The 25,382-nt window shown below is 35.3% G+C and overlaps 1 protein-coding gene and 1 long non-coding RNA gene across 2 annotated transcripts; both read left to right on the top strand.

Moving 5' to 3' along the window:
- The first annotated feature begins 14 nt into the window (after positions 1-14).
- Positions 15-25,265, top strand: LOC121735331. The gene is made up of 3 exons (XR_006036837.1): positions 15-26; positions 6,057-6,064; positions 25,175-25,265. It is a non-coding gene; the product is annotated as an uncharacterized LOC121735331 (long non-coding RNA).
- LOC121735330 lies at positions 9,042-10,438 on the top strand. The gene is made up of 2 exons (XM_042126121.1): positions 9,042-9,189; positions 9,336-10,438. Exons 1-2 carry the CDS (start codon positions 9,103-9,105, stop codon positions 9,690-9,692), a joined length of 444 nt encoding a protein of 147 aa, XP_041982055.1. The 5' UTR covers positions 9,042-9,102; the 3' UTR covers positions 9,693-10,438.
- Positions 25,266-25,382: the final 117 nt, after the last annotated feature.

Raw genomic sequence — 25,382 nt, 5'->3', positions numbered from 1 at the left:
TTTCTTATTCAGATAAATTTTCAGAAGTCAAACATAAGTCAACCAAATAAATAAAATATAAATAATTGTCTCAATAACTGTACCGGCTACAATGATTACCACTAGCAGATAAATTATAGTGCAGCGTTATTACGGGTATGAACCCAATCATAATTGACACAGCTTCCGACCTTGTTCGGTTTTGGGGAGAAAGTACAAAAGTACGAAGCTAATTATACACTCGTAATTATCGAAAAACTGCCTTTTGGTGGTAATTTGTAACTGCTTTTGGTACTTATTCGGTATGAAATAAATATGAAGGTAGATGTGTAAATAAGATTGTTAAAACTTAAAACAAAATAGTTTGTTCAACAACAATCCCGATTTATCATTGTTGCACTCTATCACACATATGACATAGATAGAGCTGGGAAAAAACCATACACGGCGATTAAATAAACTAAACTTGTGCTAAAATACAACTATATAAAACTGAAAATTTACACATATCACGATATTGAATAAGTAAAGAGGCGACAATATAACTGCTACAATAAATTATTGAATTTTAAAATTATTGTGTGTCTGTATCACAGGTATTCTGTAATATTATGCAAATACCACGTTTTAGGGTTCCGTAGTCAACAAGGAACCCTTATAGTTTCGGTCTGTCCATCTGTCTGTCTGTCCGCGGTTTTGCTCAAAGACTTATAGGCCCTATAAAGCTGTAACTTGGCATGAATGCACATATTAATGCTGCCGACAAAATTGTACATGAAATCTTACAAAAAAACATATCAAGCGGGGATAAAATTTTTTTTTCGCGTCCACCCCATTTTGTGGAGTGTCGTTGGATAGGTTTTTTAAAAATATTATGAATATTCAATATTCATAGACCATTTTCCTATTTAGGGATCCGTTTGTGAAAAATTAAGTTTTAAAGTGGAAAAATCGTTAGAGAGTCCAGTGTCCCCCCCATCTTTTTTTTTATGAAATAAGGGGGCAAACGAGCAAACGGGTCACCTGATGGAAAGCAACTTCCGTCGCCCATGGACACTCGCAGCATCAGAAGAGATGCAGGTGCGCTGCCAGCCTCTTAAGAGGGAATAGGGTAATAGGGGAGGGTAGGGAAGGGAAGGGAATAGGGTAGAGGATTAGGCCTCCGGTAAACTCACTCACTCGGCGAAACACAGCGCAAGCGCTGTTTCACACCGGTTTTCTATGAGAACGTGGTATTTCTCCGGTCGAGCCGGCCCATTCGTACCGAAGCATGGCTCTCCCACGTCTACTAGCTAAACAGTTGCTTCTGGAAATGTAAAAAAATAACGGGAGTAGAAAAAAACTATCACGGCTAAGAAGACTTCACAAGTTTAAAGTTATTGAGTAATAGTCGTAAACTAAAAAAATGTATTCGGCGAAGCATAAAGGAGCTTTTCGTTCAAATTCCTTTGAAAGTAACTGAGATGATATTATTGTTAGTACACGTTATAAATGTACATTCATTGACCATTAAAAATTAAAAAAAAAATAGCGGTACTACGGAACTCTATATTGCGCGTGGCCCGACACGCACTTGGCCGGTTTTGTGCTATTTTATTGTCTGTAATATTATGCAAATACCACGTTTTTGCTATTTTAATTCATTTCTTTCGAACGTTGAGGTGTTTATGCGGTTTCTTATAATATTATATTCGTCTCTTCTTCAACTATTTTTTCTATAAAAATATGACGTTAAAGCAATGAACGTTACACATGCACAAAAACAACACGCGTATGTAACGAATCGTGAAAGGTAGTGAACAGGTTAAAATGGGTCGTCCCTAAAGGTGTTCGGTATTGTACCGGTGTTTACCGATTATAATTAGTAATTACCAACGGACGACGTCACGCTTTGTTAAACAACGGTTACACGATCAGTCTGATATCAGTTCAAATTCAGTCCATTAGTCTGAGACTGACCCGACGCGACTCTAGAATGATGGCAGAAAAGGACATAATATTAAAACAAAAATGAGTTTGACAATCAACCGGTAAGACGATCATTCTCCCATCGTTCCTGACCAAACTGATAGACTGAACTGATGATAGATTTGAAGGCGATTAACAAAAAAATACAAATGCTATCAAGCTGAAATTTTGGGAACATTTTTTACCGTGATTTCTTTATTTTATTAACAAAATTTCCTAATCTTTGACCTTGTCATCATCCCTATTAGACCGTACCTACTATGATACATGCGTTGCAAGCGTTGATGCGACCCTAAGGCCCGATTCGACCAAACTTGAAGTTACACGAGTATAACTATCATGAGAATAATTTTACTCCATTAATTTACTCTAGGGTATTATCGTTTGCATTTTACCAAGTTACTCAAAGAGTATGAAATAAAATATCAATTATAGTTCACAATGACGCTGACCGTGACAGTTGAACCCTGTTGTGCAACTATTCTCAGTTTAATATTTACTCCACCAAAATAGCCCGTGTAAATGTTTACTCCCGTGTAATTACCTCATTCTTGGATTAGAAGTTGGAAAAACGCAAAACCAGCTTACTCTTAGATTAGGAGACAGTTATACTCGAGTAAAATTTTACTCCAGTTTGGTCGAATGCGCCCTAAGTCCTAACACTGATTTGCTTTCTACGAAGGAATTGACAAGGACGCTAAAATTATGAAACGTTCTAGCAAATGAAAAATTAAAAACTGAGAAAGGTTATTTAGAAGGGGCATGAAAAAGGAAAGTAATTTCCTCAGTGCTCATGCTAACCATGTTCGTCGTTCGGTCAAATTAAAAAACACCGCAATGCAACGGGGCAATATGGCTTCGCTCCTTACGCACATAAAACAACGCAAACTATGAAAGTTTACGCGATTTTTGTAGCGTTCATTAATGTCACGATAAATACCCGGTGTGACATTTTATTCTGAACTTTATAGACCACATTTAAAACTCCAGAGCTTTCGAGAAGCCTTATCAGATTTTAATATTATGCCCGCTCTCTTATCTGTAATTAATTTTATGCATCGTCTTAATGGTGATGAAGTAGTCCTTAAGAGGAGAATTAAACGTTATCAGATTTTTTACAATTTGTCTAAATTAAAAGCGCATTTAATTACGCCTCTTATTAATTACCATCGGCGAGATAATCAATAAAGTGTCTGAACTAAAGTAGCGACGTTATCGCAGATAGCACAGACTAGTTTCAGGCATTATCTCCCAGTTAAACTATCTTCGGCGTCGCAGTCTTCGGTCGCGACGATAAATCGATTAGTTCAGCTACACTTCTATCTTCGAGATAAAATTAATTGGGCTCACCGGTCTTCCGCGGAAAAAAGTGGGCACACGTGGTCACTACCGTTCATTTACTCGGGCGAATTATGCGTAGTACGGCAGGTGGCAGGTGGCGGTGGGAACCCGGGGTTGCGGCGGGTTCCCACGCACCATTCACCGGCCCACACCTGCGCCCCTTAACGGGGATGCTCCACGCCCGCCACGCGAGGAGCTGCCGAGCGTGTGTGCTCGCGCCGTAAGCGTGCGTGTACGCGAGCGCTGAAAGTGTGCGTGTGTGCTCGCGCCGTAAGCGTGCGTTGCGCCCGCGCTGAAAACGTGCGTGTGTGCCGCATGCGTACGCGTGAGCGTGTGCGTGTGCGTACTTTCAGGGGTTCGCCGTGATTGGGTGCGTCCTCGCGCCATTTTAATGGTAATCGAGGGATTTTTTACGGAGTAATCGAAGTTTCTCGTGTTAAGCATAATGTAATCGGTTTAATAACTCCGGCGGATGCTTTAATTAAGATAAGATCGCTCCCTGATTACGAACCCAGAAAACTATTAAGATTAAGCTCCTAAAGGAAATAAATTATTTATGTAATCATAGCTTAAGCCTTCATAGATATTAATAGTTGCACCCAGGGAATACTTATCTACTACCTAGAGATGAGATGTAGATAATGGAAAATCTTCTACGCAACACTCAATAGCAATAAAGGCAACAATTTGTAAAATTTATCTATATGAAATAATATATTATACAGGGTGTAGTCTTTCAGCGCTGCTACTTTCACAGTGAACTCTCAACAAGGAACACGTACACACCCTAAAGTATTATCACATATTTTGTTACACACTGTAAATAATGAGGAATATATTAATCGTCACAATACTCAATAAAAGTACCAATTTGTGTCTCGTGACTACCATCATTATTCTCGGAAGCGCAAAATGCCATATTAAATTACAATGTACTCATTGCACCCCTCAATTATCCTCATCAGGGGTCACTTCCTACAATGTGACGTCACAACGCCAAATTGAGGCGTTATTTGACAACAAACAGGCACACGGCCGGGCGTGCGGTCAGGACTTATGAATAGAGCTCCCTACCCTATAGATTATAATCGGGGTTACAGGCAATGCACAAAACCGGGTAGTTACATAATTACTAGATTTATTTAGATTTGACTTTCGATCAGTAATTGTATAAATAATCATAATATTATATCACGATAATTAGATAATATCAATTAGGAGTTTTCAAAGTCACTAAATAGAAACAAAGGATCTTAAACGATAAAACCACGCGTAGAAAATAAACAACAACCTATTACTCTATCAGAATAAGGCAATAAAATTTGTAATAATTAATTATTTTCGTTTTTAATGAACGCCTCATTTGACTACCAAAACAATCAACATTGTTGTCTCCAATCATGTTTAAAAATTATAATACATAATTATATACGACGATAAGTAACTATACGTGAGTATCTTATTAAAATAATTAGCTGGTGTAAACTGGTCCTATGGGCCATATGGAGGACATGATAAGTAAATTTTCGATTAACGAAAATATTTATTGTAATGGTTTTATTATTAAAATAATGATTTTGACCTTTAAATAATCTGCTTAAAGATCTTTCACCATGTAATTTTAGACGTAATATTCTTATTATTTCTATAAATTGTGCTCATGGATACGTAATCTGATAAAAAACGATTCAAATTAATTAACCCCCGCTGATTTTGACTAAACTATTTAAATCCTTATTGGAAAATCGATAAAATATGTAACGAATTTTAGATTACTATTTCGTTAAATGTCAGCAGAAAATATTTATTTCAGTACCTACCGTACCTACTCAAAATCAGAATATTATTCTGATTTTTATATTTTACTATCCAGATAACTTTTTAAATCATCAGTATGACAGTAGCTTTATCATAATATATTTTGTAACCATATTTTTTTAAATGCTATGGTGGCTGCATTTTTTTTGTATCCAGACATTTCCTAAGCTGCCCATTCTGCCTACTTTTACCGCGGCATATTATAGTATAAGTTATGCGCTAGGGCCCGCATTAGGTTGTGTCGGAATGCATGCATTGTCATGGAGGGACACTTATCTATTCGTGATTGTTTTATTTATCCCTTTCCTGTTATTATAATAATAAAACGTTATTATAATAAATTGATGGAACCGTTTGTCTTTTGTTTATACTGCTTATTGTTATGATGATGTTTTATGTTTATTATTATGTAACGAATTCTAATGACACAAAATGCTTCTTAGAATTAAAAGTACTAGAGATCGCCCAATGGTCGAAATTAGACCTTAGTTTCAACGACATTAGGACTACTACCTATATTTTGTAAAAAAATATTGACTTTATCATATATTTTTTCAACTCTTGTCTCTGGGACTCAGCTGATCTCAGACTGGCCGCGTAAGCATTGTCTAATAGTATCTAAGATTCAATAAAAAATAACATTATCCATTTTCAATTTGGCACCTTGTTGTCAACAAACTTCAACCATAAATAAAAGAGAATAATTCGTATGTATAGGCTTGTCACTCAAAAATCTGTAATTTTTCCTAGTGTGTGTGTTGTAGTGTGTGTAATGTTTTATTTGTTAAAAAAATGTATGATAAATGCATAATTTCAAAATAATATTAGCTCGATGCACTCCTTCACCATATAAACTATAACTGTGCAAAAGGGATACAAAGTTTTTGGCTCACGTATTAATATATAGATGATTGGTATTTTTGTGTGACAAATATGTCACAAAGATAGAGTTGTTATAGTCCTAGGTTTTTATTATTTCTTTCTTAGACACCGAATAATATATTTTCCTAAATTTATTATTCACAAGAAATATTTTATTACAATGATCCAGGTGCTACTAAAATATAATATTGTAACTATAATCTTTACAAGATCTGACGATGTTTCAAAGATAAAGTAAAAGTATTCTTTTTAACAACCTTACTATAAATTTCGGCAAATTATCCAATAAATGTGTTCCTTAAATTGCTTTTCAGATTATATAAAAATGACTTTTTTTCTATTTTTTAAGATTCTATTTTTTATTTGATCCGTAATCTTAAAGGATTAAATTTAGATCTTAAGTGATAATACTTAAATATTTTTAAATTAAGTTATTAAATTTTGATGTCAATATTAAAAATAAAAACTTTCATTAAGAAATAAAAACGAAATAAAATTAACAACACTTAACATCTAGAAATTTCGCAAAACGAAATAATAATTAATAATATAGATACTTTATAGGTACCTATTCCTACCTATAAGTATAAAATGTTATTGACGAAACACAGGTTATTATTATAATTCTCCTTCTTATACCAATATAAAAGAATTCACCTGCCTACAATCTTCAAATCTTCAAAAATTTATTTAAATTAGCGACATCATTTGTAAAGAAACAAAACAATTTTATCTGCTAGGCACGAAAATGCTAATATAAAGTACTCCACCGAGAAATTTTAGAAATAAAATTAGCATAACAACACTATGCTGATAAGTGGAAAATGGTATTGATAACTATGATTGTATATAATTACAATAAGTTTTTATTGTATCAGCATTAAAAGCTGATACAATAAAAACTAATAAAATGTTGTTAATTAACAAATTTTGTTGATTAACAACATTTTATAATAGTAGGTATACATTATACAATACAAAGATACAAGCCTATTTAGACAAAATGTTATTGACCGCGTTCGAATTTTAAACACTAATTAAAAATGGCTGACACTTTTTTTTAAACAATAGCCAACAGGCAACAATTTTGTAAGCTTGTTTGAAACGCACTTCAAACGTTGTACCTTAAAATATCAATAAAGATAAAATCTTGACTGAAAAATCCTCGATGGCACAAAAAACTATACAAAGTTCCATTTGTAACCCTATCCGTGGAGGGGTCGTCAGAAAGGCGGAGGTTTTTTTTCACTGCACGTGGTGGCGATGTGGTGTTGATTTTTTTGTTTTCTTTTTCGTAATGTAAGTATAATGTGTAAGATTCAGCGGGGAATGCGTGGGATCGGTTACAACGAGTTCTAAATATGGTTTCAGTTTCATGAGATCGTTGATTGAGTTGAAAAATGGAACGTACTAGAGCGTTTATAAGAGGATATTAAAGAAGCCACATTCGGTGTAGGGGTGGATAAAATATGCTTCGTAGTAGATAATATTATGGTCTTTACCTTTTAATTTTAATCGAGACTCTAGGACTCTAGTACTCTACAAAAATGTGTTTATCATTAACAAATATAAAGATTAGCTGCTTATTTTCTATTCTAACAAGACTTTGGTCTTAAGTCTGACATTTTTATGTTTCGTTTTGTTAATTAGAAGCGCGACTCCATCTTTTATTTTATCATCATCATCAAAAACTTCATTAGCCTCTTTCCTAGTTTACCAGATGTTTAACTTCTACTTTACTTTCAGACCTTTTAGTTCATCAAAGATCCTATGATTATGCTCAAATAAAAAATAATTAACAGATCCATAATCTGAACGCCCCAATCGCTAAAATCTATAAATTTAACCGCGACTCAAAAACAAATTTCTAATCACAATTCTGAATCTGATAATCATCGGCTCCCTCGCTACGCATTTAATTAATAAATTAATATGTATTAATTATGTAGCATTAATTTATTGAAATTAGCATCTATACGCGGTACGGGCGAAAGTCATTTGTGGTTGAAGACTTCAAAACTTAGCAATTTCTTATCAGCATTTGATTGCTCAAGACTTGCATGGTAAAGGATTTCTATTTTTTATCCTTCATCTAATTTAAATTAGCTAGATAATATTTAAATATTACCCATAACGTTACCTTTTGTCAGTTTATCCGAAAAAAAAATCTTCGAAAAATGAACACGATAAGAGACTATTATTCTGTCAATGCATTTGACTTGCCGTTGGTCAATAAAATAGAATCTTTAAGCACCCACTGTTGTAGAAGATGCATTTATGTTATTTAGCGTTTATTCCAACACAATACAGCGGAAGGCTATCTAGCCTAAGAATAGCTAGCGCTAGAGTACATTGCTCTAGGCTTGTATCTTGACTATTATGAATCACAACGGCAGGTGTGCTAGGTCCAGAGATTGCCTATGCGCTTCCTGTGATTAAATCACCTAGCTAGCCTAGCTCGCCACAAATCATGCGGCCTCCGTCTATATATCATGGTCGGATACGCTAATATATAACTTCTAATTCTATGCAAATGATTTTTATGTATTCGTTCGTTGTATAGGTTTTTTGCTCACCGGATGCGAGGATAGGGGTGTAGTGTTTTGTCAAAACTCCTTTTATCTTAATTGAGACGTCGTTATTATCATTGCCTATTATATCTTTAGAAGTACATACTTTTACGATACTCGATCAATTGTTATTGATGAAGTACTAATTGAACCTATTGATTGCAAATTATCAGATATTATCTAAGTTATTGTTTTCTAATCACTAATCAGGCATCAGATCCGTTAACATTGCATCGTTGTCAACACATTAATTACTATTCAAATATCGATAGTTGTCCCATAATAATCCAGTGGAATCATTTCTAAGTCGCGGCACGTCAAAGGCCGTGTTCGTGGAAACCAGTATGCGCGCGCGCTACCGCTCGTGCGCAGCGCGGCGCGCGGTGCGGCGCGCGCTAGTCCCGGGACGCACGCGCGCCGCACGGGACCGCTATATAAAGCCCGCCGCCCTTCCTGCTCGCATCATTCCCGTCTGTACCTTCGTGTGTGCACGTCGCTCCCGCAGCGGCATTGTAAATACGTAGTCGTAGATCGTAGCATAAGTATGTGTCTCGCGGAGAAGAATCCAGAATCTCCTTCTAAGGAGGTTCAGTCACCTCGCTCACCGTGGATGAAGCTCCTAAATCGTCAGGTAACGATCTTTTTTATTCAACCTTTGCCGTGATATCTTTGAAGTTTTGTTTTTACTTTTTGTCACTCGCAAGTGGCAACCGGTTTCGGTGACTCTACAATACTATATTATTATCGGTGCTAACATATTCTTATCGTTTTTTACAGAGCTCGAAGCCGCGGCTTCCGCGCAGGGTGGTGACTTCTACGCGAGTGAACTTGAACAAGTGCTGGTCGAAGCTGGGGGAGCTGATCTCCAATTCGCCGGCCAGCCCTGACCTACCATCGCATAAGACTGCCGACGAGCCTCTCGTCATCGCCTTCTCGGAATACTTCTACCCGCTGGATCCGGTCAAACCGGTGCCGGTCGAGGACGAAGATAACGCGACGAACCAGAATATATTGAACTCCGCCCGCTTCGAGCTGCTTCCCGACCAGGAGGTCAGCGACAACTTGGCCAACGAGGTCCGGGAGATCTGCTACGAGAGCAACAGGAGCTGTTTCGTATGTAACCTTTGCTGTTAATCCAGATCAAGTTAACGAATCCACGTCTTCCATTATCGGTTAATTTTGGTTCTAATGCAGTGAAAACAAAATCGCGTCTTCCAATTTTAGATTTAGTTTGTGCCGAGCACGCCAACGTCTTCCATTAGAATTAGTTTTGTGATGTTGTACCGTATCTTTATTTGAATTTGATTTCATTCTAAATTCTCGTTTTAACTTCAGTTAACGTTTAGATTTAAACTTTGGCAGTGATTAAAATTTGATAATCAGGTTTAAAGTTAATAAGATTCTTATCTGAATAAAATCTAATAGAGATACAAGTGCAACATCTAAATAAGTTTGTGTTACGATAAAATTATCCGTCATGTTTTGGTAGACAGCTTTAACGCCAACTGCACTGTAATTAATTTTGCACGGATCTTCATCTCTGTCTTCAATTTCATCATCATCGTCTTCCATTAGTTCGTAAGTGACCCAACTGTGATATGAATGGACATCTACTGAAGCTTTAACTAGGTTAAGAAGAGTTTATAAAAGAGATATATTATGTGTAGCAAGCTTTAAATTTCTTTTAATCTACTTGATTTCGAAATAGGCCGAATGTGCCAATGCTAGCTTAAGATTAATCTAAATTAAGGTTTTGTAATTATGTTTGTTCGTAAGTTTAACAGTTTTGTCGATTAAACCTTTAATTAAGTTAAGTTTTGTATTCTTTCGTGTCATATCTTGTTACATTCAAGTTAGTACTAAGCAAAATGTATTATTTTCTAAGTTCGAATTTAGTATGTTTAAGGTATTTTTAGTTTTATGCTCCATTAACTTGTATGTTTACTGTTTAGGTTTAGTAATTATTATTACTTATGTATTATGTACATGTTTACATTATCAACAGTGTTATGTGCCTATCATTTTAGACTGATAACAATAAGAATATCAAGACTTTTATTTGATCTCTGAATCTAATAAAGATAATAAATAAAACAATGAATTCTTTAATTTTTACTCACCTCCAAATCTTATTCAGTAACCTAATACTTTTAACCTACATACATAAGCTTTCAAGTTTCAATGTTATCTTGCGAATAACCATAAACTTACCATTCATAAATTTGAATTACTTACTTAAATCAATTATGTTTCCTCATGATATATTAAATTGCTGATTTCAAAACTGTAACATGATACTTTAGATAAAGATTAATATTAAACAACACATTTTGTTATAATAATTAAATCATATATGAATTATGATTAAAATGATAATGTTATGATACAAAAATATTATTAAAGAAAATTTTCTTTGGTAAATTACAATGTTACAGAAAAAGTAACATCAGCTGTAGTCAGCAAACATGAATATATGAATATACTGATAATAAGGAAGGCAACGCTGATAATAACAATCATAAAATTACATAGGTAACTGCAGATAAATGAACTTAGTAATAAGTACCTACTTGGAATGTAGGAAAAGTTAATACGGAAGGTAGTCATACGTAGCATAATAATATAATTATCAATTTAGCTACTTTTCAACCTTTTCATGGTAAAAAGGATGGATGGATGTCTTCAACCGTACATTGGAACCAATTTATAGGCTTTGATAGTCTTTAAGTTTCCATAGAATATCTTGTAGTACTACTGTAGTACTAGCACATGAAGTAAACGATCCGACCATAATCCCACATGTTGCACACGTCATAGAGTCTGGCTAGCGAAAGATGAGACTGTAAAAGGCTGCAAATTCAAAAAATTGACGTATAGCAACCCTGTCTATAGCCGGAATTATAGTTTTGATCTACGAACGACGAGTAAACAAACGTTGCAAACCTTCAAGAAAAAAGCGTATTGGTTGATGGACAAGCGATTACGTAAAGAGACTACATTCGTCATAATCACCTTCTATTGTCCAAAATATGTGAAGCTTTGCAATGGTGCCAATCATAATAGGCATAAATATACATCAGGGGCTTGAGCCCAACATGACGACAGGCTAGAGACCCTAGCCAACACGTTTTCTGTTCGCTTCATTATAGAATCACCGATCAAAATGTTTTACATGAGTCGAATGTCGACTTCATATTATTATCTAACGCAATCAATGTCTAAGTCAATTCCTTATAACATAATATATTATGTATTTTTGATCCGCGATTCTATAAATAAGCGATACTTAATAGATGCGTGTTGACATAAGAGACTCTATAGTAGGTGCTTTTAACTTTATGGTATATGGTGCTATATTATTGCAAACGCTTTTGTTATTATAACCAAATTTAAAAACGTTGAATGTTTGTAAAATAAAAAGAATATTATGACGTCTACTAACGTAATCAAATCATATCGGCTTCGTCAGATCTGCAGAGTTCTACGCGTTAGAATAATTTGTCTAAAAAATAAAATTCAACGACACAGAACAATGTAATCGCAAGTTATCAATGAAAATATGATGTAAGGCCAACGTAAGATGACCTGTGACCTCTGGTATATTGACAACTCTAGAAATTGCGTTATGCAATATTTGAGACGGTCATTTTTAGCACAGGAATATAATAAAAATCTAATATATAAAATTCTCGTGTCACGGTGTGCGTAAACTCCTCTGAAACGGCTCGACCGATTTTCGTGAATCTTAGCGAACATATCGGCTAGGGTTGAGAATCGGACCACATCTACTTTTTATATTGATAAGTGCATTTGTTGAATAAATAATAGTAAATTATTACAACTCGACACTGACGGCGACCATTGTTTGTGCGAAGGGATAGCGATGGACGTTGCCATGGTGACATACTTACTTAGTCACTACAATAAAATAATATGGGCGAAATACTTTATATAGCAAAACAACATTTGTCGGAACAGCTAGTATATTATATTATTTTTAACTAGACGACCCGGTGAACTTCGTATCACTTCTTTCCTAATAAACATAAAAGCTTTATGTTAGGAGGGAACTTAACTTCCACAACCAGACTAAAATAAGCCGAATCAATCCAGAGGTTCTCGAGTTTTAGCGAGACTAGAAAAATTTAAAATTAATCCATTAATCCCCAAGCGCATAAAAATTTAAAATCTATTGTGTCTGCGATACTTACCCACGATGGCGGTGTTAATTTTTATTAATTTGTGTAGATGAAAATAATAATATTTGACGCATATTGCCAAAAGTAAGCACCATAGATAGGTACTGGACAGTTAGAAAACAGCATGCAAGAAAAAAAAGCAAGCAAGCTAAAACTTTTTTACGACCAAATAAGTTCCAGACGCAACATCTAATTATTTTAATTATTAGAAGTTACTGGAATCTTTGTTGCACAGAATTATTATTATGACATAAAACTTTTTAACCAATAAATATAATTTAAATTATTACATTCCTTATTATAATTTCATGGGTGCTTTATTCAACTTTGTCACTATTTAAATAAATGCTCTTGTTTTTTCTTTAAAATATAAAACATTGTTTGACGACCTCTGTGGCGCAGTTGGTGGGCTGTTGGTAGCTCAAGCCGGGGGTCGCGGGTTCTAATCCCGCCGACGGAACAAAAAGTTTTCTAAGTTCCTGGGTCATGGATGTGTATTAAATATGTGTATCATATAATAAAAATCTTAAATATATGTATAGTATAAAAGTATTAAATATTATATTTCCGTTGTCTGGCACCCCTAACACAAGTCCTTCAGGTACTTACCACGGGGCCAGACTGACGTGGTGTGAAGCGTCCATAGATATTATTGTTGACGCAAGTGATTTTGTTAAGTAGGTGCCTATGCCCTATATTACTCGAAACACAAGCTTTAGCACGGTAATATGTTTTTACTTTTTAGTGCTATTTTCTGTTTCTGTTATTAAGGGGACGCTTTGATAATTTGGCTGTAGCGATGTCGTTTTTCTCAGCAATGACTAAAGCTAAGAAATTAAAGTTCATTGTCAGTATTAATCGTGTCTTTGTCTTTGAATTACCCATATCATAACACGATTGGTCAACTCTTATAACACAGAATAATCAATCAAAAAGACCTCTGTAAAAAAGGGATTCCTATTTTGCCAACAGAGGAGAGTGATTTAAGCTTCCAAAATTTGTACATAAATTGGTTCAAGCATACACATTAATTTGATCATAGCTTATATGAAATGTATTTATGGTTTTTAAATTACGCGAAAAAAACCATTTTGTCGCTAACGCCCTTTCCATTTGTTGCTGTTCCATTGCTTGTTTTCAAACAAGCAATCTTAAACATATCCAACACGGTTTTTTACTTTAACGCGGCGTCACCTTAAGTTCAACCGTCAACGCGTGGACTAGGTATATTGTACTTTTAAAATAATGATATATTATAGTTACAAGTTACATATAGGTCAGATAGGTGGGTATTTTATCTTAAAAATAATAATTACTTATCATGTTTTATTACCGTTGAGACCTGATGTAAGTCTTAATTATTTTTCATCATATAAGTTATCGCACGCGCACATTTCCGATAAAAACTAGAGGTCACATGTTGACCTTTGACCTCGACTAGGGTCAATAACAAGTAACAGCTGATATGAATAGTTAAGTCACTATGCTCATTATCGTCCATATTTTGAACACGTGCTGAATCCCTTTCTTTGAATTTGCAGATAATTTGGGCATTGATAACAATTGATGTGAAGTGTAAGGTCAAACAGGTGAAGATTATACAATATACAATAAAGGCCAACTTTCGCGATTCTGGGTAAAGTTAACGCTGGGCTACATATCATGTTATCTCTTTCATAATTACAAAGAACGGGAAAGATATTATGTAGCTCTCTGATAATAATGTACATACTTAACTGGAATTGAACAAAGGTTAACATAAATATAGTTTAGTTACCTACCGCGGTGTATTTTTGATACTGATAAACAAACAACCGCTAAAGAAATCCTATACGATTAAAGCCGAGGTGTAAGGACATTCAGTGGACAGAGCATAATCGGACCTGACATAAATAAAATATGATCGAAGGTACGTGTCGAGAAACAGTATGCGCTACGTGACGGCCCACAAAAGTGGCGTCCAAAGGGTATAATGCAATACGTTTAAGAATGATAAATCGGGAATTTCTATGCGATTCGTTCCGTCCCGAGCCGGCAACGACACGTCGCAGGTCGCGATTCTAATAGGCCCGTGAAATCGGGGGTGGCGTGGCGAATCGCAGAAAAATTTCGGTTTTTCGGTTATTTCTTAGGGATTTGTACGGGCTTTCTTCGGCGATTCGATCCGCTGAACGGCTGTTTGCGACCGACACATGCGCTTTGATTTAGCCAAGTTTCTGCATTGTGCGATCCGGGACGGCTTTTCAATTTGGCGACAAATTTCACGGTCTAGACGCGTTACATTGATGTTGACTTACCTTCCGTCACAGCTGCTACGCTCATATTCGCCGTTAAATATAAAAGCCAAAGAAACATTTTTCACGCCATTTATATAAGGTGGACATAGATTATTATTGAATACGCAGATGGCCTGAGACCTGGCAGCTAGGCAAATAGGAAACACAGCAGCCATTACCGAATATTCTAGATCACCTTTGAGGTGAGAATGGCCGAAGGGAGTTAAAATTTGTTCCCAGGTTAATCTAAAATTATAAATTTTCTAATTCTCAAATAGACTAATTTCAAGTAGAGAAAACAGTACACGATAATACGCTGCAAAACCCATAACGGCATTCATTACTATTGGTAAATCCATATGCGTAAGTAAACACAACCACCAGATTTTAAAAGAACCATAAAGACTTAAAAAAGAAGATACAATTTTCAAGTACAACAATTACTTTAAATAATGCTCTACAATTTACAATAATTAGAGAATTGAACAATGCCTGAACAATATGTACATGAGTTCACCACAAAAACTCGTGGTTTAGTGGTAGTTGGTAGCTATTTCACCAAAACCGCACTTTGTTGAACTTTACAAAACAAATACGGGTAAATCTTTTAAAAATGAGGAAAACTGGCAATAAAAAGACCTAAATAAGTTAAATATTATTTTGCGGTATTTTTTAGATAATACACTGTCTTTCCTATAAAAAGCTATATTTAAGGAATATATGAAAGATCATAATAATATTATGATTTTTTATATCGCATATTTTTTTTTATTCATCTCCAACTCATATTTCCTTGAATAATAGATTGGGCATTCTGTAATACCTAGTTACAGGTTAAAACTTAATTTTAGATGTATGCATCATATTCTAACGTTATAAGTTTGACCTCCAGTGCAGCAGTTTTAAGTAAGTTCTTCTACGGCAGTATTCATAACGTCTCAATTCAATACAGACTTAACTATTCATATTAAAGGAATCATCACGCGTCTTATAAGTACACATTTAAGTGCAAACCCGTGTAAAACTAATGCCACCACTTGGCCCTGTTAGTTTTGTGTGAAACAACTCAGTGTTTTGTGCGAAACAGGGTGGCGGAAAACAAACAAGTGTCGCGTGAAATCCTTATGTTGGTAGAACTGTCCTAAACCTTAACTCTGCATGCAAATATAACCCAAAACTATAGCCAAACATAGTCTAAAATAGCATGCGATGAAGTTGGTGGTATCCAAAAGAGTTTACGGTTGACTATTCCCGGCTTAACACCGAGAGTGCCGTGTTTAACAACTTTTCGTTGGCTTTGTAGGTGCGAATAATAAAATTCTCGATGGTGGATGTTAATTATTTTGTGCCCGCGGCTCCTCCAAGAGTGTGATTTTTGACAATGGCGCGGTATCTTTTGACGCGCTTTTGACATTGTTTGGACACGAGCAGATGGCGGATAGTAAAATTGCGCTGAAAATAAAAGATGCCGACTCGTGATGGGCGTTTGGCACTCGAACGCCCCCAAATGACTAGATTTCAGAGAAACTGTCAAGTCATGGACTTTACCTAAAAATAAAAAGTGGAAATAAAAATACTGGAAGGATGAGGAAAAATTTCTTAGGTAAGTATTTTACTATCAAGACCTCAGATTCCTTGCTGCTCACGTACCTAGTGATGAAAATTAGAAAAAGTTTTTTCGCAAATTTTGAATTTAAGTTTTTCGCAAAAAACACAACCAGTGCACTTCTGAAAGTACCAAAAAAGGTTAAAGTAGCGTTAATTGCTCAACAGTGTGACCAACCTAACGTGTTTCGGAAGTGTGTGCATTAGCGGCTTCGCAAGGACGCGGGGTGATCAGGAAACCATTACTCCACATAATTAGGTGCCGTGTACCACTTGCGAGCTTCCGGTAGGTGCATATGATGCATGCCAAATTGCGGATAATTTTTGATACCCGATATCGATGTGTCTGTTTAAATTAAATGTGTTTTTGGTACCTGATGTATATATAAATTAAATACGTTTTACGTACCTACCATATACTGTAAAGATCAAGTTAAAAAAAGATTCCTTCTAGAAGGCCTAAGTTCATAAGTAGAAAAAAATATATTATGAGATAATAAATAGAAGCATGATGTACAAAGATAAATCCTGGCGTAAAACGTAATTATTATATTTTATAACATGTCAAAATTTCTTTTAAATCCTCTATCCCGTAATTTTGAATTCCGTTAGGATAAGCTTAACAATTGATATATAATTATCTTTTGATACACTATTAAATCTCAAAAACATAATATAATATTCTGAAAAGTCTAGATCCCCGTTTGTAGATCTGCGTTAGTATTTCTGCGGTCCTGTAAAACGAAAATTCATATTCACTTCACTAAAATCACTCGGAATGCAATATTGCAACCCGTATCCATTAGGCAAATCAAAAACACGTGACAACACAAAAAGGAGCCCGAAATGTTTTTGTAAAACACAGCAACAAGTGCAACATCGTCACGTGTTGCAACAATTTCGTGCGGTTTCAAATTACGTTCCTTTTTTAAAACGGAAACTGCAGATTTTTTATTGACAGCCAGTTTTTTTTTTATCGCCAGCCAGTTTTTTCCAACCAATTTTTCTTGGGCGACTGACATATTTTTGGTAATTTTTTGCTATTAAATTTAGGTGACGACGGTTTTAGACGTATTTGTACAACGGATGCTGGATTAAGTGGTGTTAGATAAGGATTTAGTGGCTTCGGCTTGAACTCGTGACATAATTTAAAAATTTGACACGGTATAATGAAGTTCATTAATTTTTATTGCTTTTCACTGTGAACTTAATAGTAAAGCTTCACCTGTAGGAATACATATTATAACGTATTACATATTATATTATAACGAATACAACATAAGACGAATGTAATTAAATAGTAAAAGATTTTTTTTTAATTAAGAGAAAAACTGTCGTAACCTAAAAATTCTAAAACTACTGCATTTAATTTTAAAACTACCCTAAAGCAAACAATTTCACTTTTTAATTGCCTCATCACATTTTGGCAATGATCGGCATTCAACACTTTTAATAAAAACTAAAAATTCGATTGGCCCAAAAAATATAAAAAATTAAACCATGATTCCGCCTCCGCGGACAAAAAATCCATTCGAGCGGTCATTTTGAAAGGACAAAAAACATTGCGAATTCCGTAAAAAAAACCTCAAAAACCGTTTTCGGTTTGCATTGATAACGAAGCTATTACGCACGGCTTTTTTAACAAAAAGTTTTGACCGACGCGGAAAAAATTAAGAAAGAAAAAATCCGAATCCGAAAAAATTTAATTGTATTTTGCGAATTGGCCCCGGGCGAGACAGGAAATGGGCGAACAAAAAATCTATAGAAGCCTACGAAGTGTCTGCGCCGTGATGGATCGACGTAACGTAATCATTGTGCACGACATCTTAGATAGTTTAAGTGCCCCTTAAAATTGATATTCCTTTGTGCATGCCCTTATGGCAAATTCATTGCATTTTTAACTTCAACGCTGGGGAATAAAGTTCAAATTCAATTTAAATCGCTTCTTGCTGCTCTACATTCAACATTGAATTCTAAATCTTTGAGTTACGGTAGATTTTTCATAACCAGTGCTGGACTTTAGGTCTTTTTCCAACGTACGCGATTTGTTACCAAACAGAACACGTGTTAGCTAGCCACTAGAAGATTGTGATGAATAGTAGCCTCCTCGGTGATCATCAATACTCTCGATGATAATGAGTTTAACGGCTTTGAGTACCTACTACCTTAATAGTGCCCTTATTAATGCTGTAATGTAAGTCTTTGCTTCTAGACTACTACTATGCTTTGGCTTCTATACTACTATCTAACTATATAATATATCTAAACGTGGGAGAGCCATGCTTCGGCACAAATGGGCCGGCTCGACCGGAGAAATACCACGTCCTCGCAGAAAACCGGCGTGAAACAGCGCTTCCGCTGTGTTTCGCCGAGTAAGTGAGTTTACCGGAGGCCCAATCCCCTACCCTTTTCCTTTCCCTACCCTCCCCTATTTGCTTCCGTACCCTCCCCTATTCCCTTCCCTACCCTCCCCTATTACCCCTTAGAAGGCCGGCAACGCACCTGCAGCTCCTCTAATGCTGCGAGTGTCCATGGGCGACGGAAGTTGCTTTCCATCAGGTGACCCGTTTGCTCGTTTGCCCCCTTATTTCATAAATAAATAAAAAAAACTACTAGGTATTATATTACTATGTAAATACATAGAGTTTCTTCATTAGTTTTATCTGATATCAGTTTCAGTGCCAACTGCCAACTCACAATTCATTAATTTTAATAACGTGTATAATAGGTAGAGACAAGATAATATACTATAAGTTCAATCAAAGACCATACAAGTATACGTACAAGTAATTTTTAATTAAGCATAGTGATGGGATAATAATTATTATGAAAATGTAGGTACAGCGGGGCTAAAATGGTCGCTTTGGAGAATCATATATTGAATCATAATATGATTCATTTTTCTTAAATCGCAAAATGCAAGTCTGCTTGCAATTCATGTCTAGTAATTCGTACTAATTTGACATTTGTCAGTTTGGCAGTTTTGACAATTCATTTGCTGAATTGATTGAGAGGAATTGCTAAATGTTACCGTTTTATCCCCGCTGGTAGGTAAAATTTATATTATGTAATTTAAGATTTTTTTTATTTAGGTCCCCTTATTCCTTATATTCTATTTAGCTACCAACTTTTTGTATATTTTCAAAAGTAACATGGCGGGAAAAACGGTCGCCATTTTCAAAAAGCAGCTGAAGAAATTCGATCCTAAGTACCGAACTACCGAATTCTTTAACATTCGAAAATATTTATATTCTTTTTCGTATCTCATTGAAAGAATATAATCTTTAAAAACTTTTCTGCTCACAAAGGAATTAAAAAGTGGGCGTTACTTTTTCTCTGTATAATGGTCGTCGGCAACGCCACGCATTATCTGAGGTCCGCCTTAACAATTGAGAAAAAAAGAAAAAAAACTGAAAAGGAAGCGTAGAATTGCGAATCTGGCCAATAAATTCCTTTTGATCGAATTTCGGACCCACGCTGAGTTATACGGGCACATTATTGCACCCATAATTTTCGATTTTTTGTTACAAATAAATTTAATTTTACGTCTATTATAATAAATGTAACTTTGGTAAGTAAAATTGTTTTGGACACAGCTATCAAAAGAAGACAAAGAAAATTACCTAGAAAATAAAGAAGATTATTATCATTGACACAAAAATTATTAGTATTAAAATCGTAAAGGTGTATTCTAGAAATGTCGAGGCCAGAAAAAGAAACGGCCAAAAACAATTATGTATTATGCGTCGTGCCGTACCTACCCTTACTTTGTTACTTAGGTAGATCTTTTCAGACGCTGTTTCTGAAATTAACGTGAAAAGCTATTTCGGCATTTTTATGCTACTTGACCTACCAACTTGAGGGTTTCCACCGCAACATAGTAGCTCTAAATAAAACCTCATAGATGGTTGAAGTTTAAAAAATTTATATGCTTCTTTGTAACTGCTGCTCTTTTACATTATAGCCTATTCATTACCTTACACTTCATATCGAATGGTGACATAAAGAGTGTGGCAAATTAAAAATTTATACCATTTTACCACTGTCAATTTGACCACCCCGTGACCAAGTGATTGGACACTCGAGCACACTCTGAATGAACGAGTGCGCGATTCATTCACGAATGAACTGAATTCATTACATTCTTTTTAAACTTTTGAAAGTGTGCTCAACAATGGTAAACTATTTGAATTCATTGTTACATCCATTCAAGTGCGATTTTACAACGTTTATAATTGTTGAAAACATTTTGAACTGTCGAGAGTAAAATATGTTTCCTGGCCTTTTTACGCTATTTTCGAATCAGGTCCAGGATCCAAATACATAATTTGATAGTTTGTGTAACCAAAGACTGATTCTAAAGGCAGGTCCTCTTCAAGTTGAGACACGGAAAACCTAGATCATCACCATGATTGAACAGATATCACGGTGGCAATCTCAGATGAATGAGCCCCCTGAACTCGTTCTTAGTCGTTTGTATTGGTCCATTATAGATGAACACGCAGAGTCCATAAAATGCTATTATGATGCGATCTTTTAGTTTATACGAAACATAGAACCAAATGCAACGCCCTCGGAAAAGCGCGTAGGACGTAAGTGACGAATAACATTTGTTTATGATACAGGAGAACCGTTTTATGGATGTCCCGGGTTGGAGATGTGCCTTAGATATGCTATTAGCTGTAGCACCCCGGGTGTATGTCGGGCTGGTCGACGAGAAGCGCCAAACCTACACATTGTAACCATCTGCGTTTTACCATCAGCCGTTTAGGATGTACTGGATCTGTCAAACACAGAACTCCCTCCACGACCGGCCGGTCTACCTCAAAAGGGACTTTCACCAAAGTACGCAAAGTACGCTACGGCAAACCCCCACCTAACCTAACATCACTTGATCCGATAATACTTAATTGCTAATTCCCATTGAATAAACAATATTAGGTGCATAATACTTGCAAAAAACTGTACCAAGAGACCAAATTCGCATAAGCCCAAAGTCAAACTTTAATGCGCTTTTCAGAATGTGTTTATTTACTAAATATACGTGGGTGTTTGCAGTCCTTGGCCAAACAAGCAGCCTTCGATGTTTGGAATGATAACACCAATCGATGAACCAAAATAAATACACCCTCAAGGTCTGTTTGGGCAAGTCAAGCAGCGAATGACTGAACAAAATGTAAAAAGGTTTTTCATAGAATTCGCGTTTAGTCATGAACAAATACTAAATATGTTTGGCTTTAAATACCCATCGACTTTCGTATTCATCACCTGAATAAAAAAAATCATTAGTGTTGGTGAATAAAAACATTGGCTAATAAACTTATAATAAAACTACCTGTAAAGAACGTTTGCCGGGGCAAACGTTCTTTTGCCATATAAAGTATTTCGCCCGTATGATGTTATTGAAGTGACTAAATAAGTATGTCACCATGGCAACGTCCATCGCTATCCCGTCGCACAAACAATGGTCGCCGTCAGTCTCGAGTTGTAATAATTTACTATTATTTATTTAACAAATGCACTTATCAATATAAAAAGTACCCAGTAGCCGATTCTCAGACCTGCATATAGGTAAAAATCAGTAAAGCCGTTTCGGAGGAGTTCGGTGACTAACATTGTGACACGAGAATTTTATATATAAGAAGATATTAGTAGGAGTTCCTAAAAAACATAAGCTAATTGAATGTAAAAAATTAAGAAGTGTGACTAGCCTCGCTATTTAGGCTTTATAAGTGTCGAATAATTAAGAGATTTTAATATTTAGGCTTTTCCTCGACATCTAAAGGTCATATTTAAATGTTCTAAGGTCTGAAATATCAAGTGCGCAAAAAATCAAAGATAAGGATAAGATTTCCAGAAGATAAATACACCTAGTGTAAAAACACGCCTATTTTAACACCAGTATTAACTTGCAAATGTATTATAATTATATTTTAATCACGTTTTAAAACGTATTTCGTGTTATTTCAAAATTTAATCACGTAGGCTCTTAGAATAAGTCCAGCTTTTGTACCGGCCAGGTGGTCTTCTAATTCGATGATAAAAAATAGTTTAGACTACTTAATTTAATAGCGAATGCCTAAATGCTTTTAGGTAGCTAAAGTTGGGAGTTTATTGTATTTTAATGCATAATTAACGATATTCAAGATTATTTGATGGTATTAATTGTGTTTTAAGCGTTGGCCTTGAACGAGCACTAAAATCTTAGGAATTTTACAAATTGTCGTTTCATTTCTTATCGGTCTTTATGTCTTAGATAAGTTTTATATTAGTTAGTAATTAAATTAATATTGTAAAAAAAACTCGTTAATAAAGCAAAGTGAAGAATATTTCGTTTGATTCATTTTTTTTTTCAAAATACATAGTTCCTAGAAAAAATCTTTTTAATGAAACCTGTACTTGCGTAGTTTAAACCAAAACTCTGCATGCTTACTTTACTTACTATCATTACTTTAGTTGACATTCTTCTACTTTTTAAAACTTGAAAATTCACTTCAGAAGAACTTGAATTTACTTCAATCCAAAGGACTTTCAAGGAATCTCGACCGATACATATTTGGTAATTTCTATGTGACAATTCCGATACAATATAGAGGCCATTATGACACGTGTATTGTGGACTTTCTCACTAGGGCCCAGCCGAGCCCTTTGTGAGTACACGTGCGGGCTCAATAGCCCTTTTGACAGACCTATTTATGGTAAGGGCTTAATTGAATTAGGAATAATTAATGAATGTGTGTGTTATAATCGGAAATCGATTTTTAAAATTTAGTGATAAATATTTGGGGTAGATCTCTACTTGGCCTATAATAATATATAATCTTTTAGAAACCTATTTTAATATAAAAGGCTAAGTAGTTTAGAATAAAAATGCTAAGAATAATTTTGTATCTCTGAAAATCTTGAGGGTTCTTTCCACGTACTAATCTGAAAGGAAAAAAAAGATTTTCAGCTTGCATGTATATGCTTGCAGCATTCTTATTCAGATATAAAACTCACATCTCTAAAGCTACTTATTAAAGGAGCCTAAATTAATGGCATAAAGTAATATTGATAGCTATATTGCGATATAAAATTTTGTTTTTGATTAAGTAAAAAGGTCCTCAATTTTTTTGATAGTTAAGTACCAGTAGTACCACCAATCATTGCGCTCAGAGAGCTGTCAACTTGAGCAGTGTTGATCTTGACATAAAAAAAATTGGATTAATTCAATTGTCCGCGTATCGCACGCTGAGTCTTATTTATGGTGGATTTTACAATATGGTGATGGTACAATGTGGTGGTACAAAACGCAGTGGTGGCCACCACCCGTGGGGGCCGTGGGGCGACGCGGACGTGCCAACATACTCGCCCGTGCTCGCTAACTATGTTAAGGCGAAGCACGACATTGAAATTGGAATCTAGAGCAAATTGAAAATAGAGCAAAACAGTTAAAGTAGTTTTTGTTTTATTCTGGTTATAATACTATGTTATATTTAGTTTTAATCAAGTTTCAATAAAAAAACGATTGAGAAATACGGTATTAAAATAACTTAGTTCTGTTATTTCCATTATTACCATAACTTTAAATTTTTATTATCAAGTACGATGTAACAAATGGTTTTTGAATTTACATAAGAATCATTGATTAATATAAATAGCATTAATTAAAAGAACCCACTAAATAATGCACAGACTAAAACTATTCCCATCTCAAAGTATTTTCAACAGTCTTATCCCAAATCTTATATAAACACATTTCTGGACAAAACAAAATATAACAAACGTGCTTCGCCTTAACTACACCCTCGTGACAAGAAAGATTTGACTGTTGGGTCGCATTGTTTCGTTCATTCGTACGGCAAATATTGGTGTGGGTTTGCAAACACTACTGGGTGGTTCTCCCGGGACAATGGGTTTCCGCGAAGCCGTGACAGCACTCCACTCGCCGTGATTACCTAATTGTCTGTACACCTGGCTATTTAGTCGTAGACAGGAACGACATCTTTAAGGAAGTGGGCAAATTGATGACCGCTCAATGTTGTGATGGCGTGAACACTAACAAAACAATCGCACCGTCGTACGTGACTCGGTAAAGTTTCACACTGTGCCAACTGCCAATTTATTATAAAACTCTTCTAAGAATGGTCTTAAAATCAGCCACCATAAAAACAGCAGCTTAGAAGTTAGAGTACTTGATAACTTGTACTCGAATAGTTGTATTCGATAATTTTCGACAGCGAAGTAATAAAATCAGAAATGTGTGAGATATGGTACGTTACGCGTGGCTAAGTGAAATGGCGATTACCATGCTTTGTGTTTTGACACAAAACATGGTAATCGCCATTTTTTATTTCTCAACTCACTGTCGAAATTATCAAATGCATTATGCAAGTACAGATTCATAATTACTTACGTAAAGCCCAACCTGAGTGTACATCTCCTTTCAGTCTCGAACAGCAACATTAGAAATCAATTGAAAAAATCAAGCTAAGTGACAAATTATAAAAATGTACTAAATTAAAAAATAAATGAAACTCTTGAGTTCTTGATAAAGCAATATTTTCTCACCTCCAGGCGGAAAACGTCAAGTTTCGTCCCGCTGCGCTTACCGATGTTGCCGTTTGCCGCCTTCGTCGAGGAGAAAAATAGTACCTAGCACCTATATAATATACGCAACATGGGCAGTAAAGAAAGCCTGTTGTGTTTGTTGACCTCGGCTTCGCCTCGGCTAAAATGTGATCTAAGACATTTTTTATTTTCCT

Source organism: Aricia agestis, chromosome 17 (assembly GCF_905147365.1).
Source record: "Aricia agestis chromosome 17, ilAriAges1.1, whole genome shotgun sequence".
NCBI lineage: Eukaryota > Metazoa > Arthropoda > Insecta > Lepidoptera > Lycaenidae > Aricia > Aricia agestis.
Note: the sequence above shows the minus strand (reverse complement) of the source record. Positions and strands in the feature narration are given on the sequence as shown.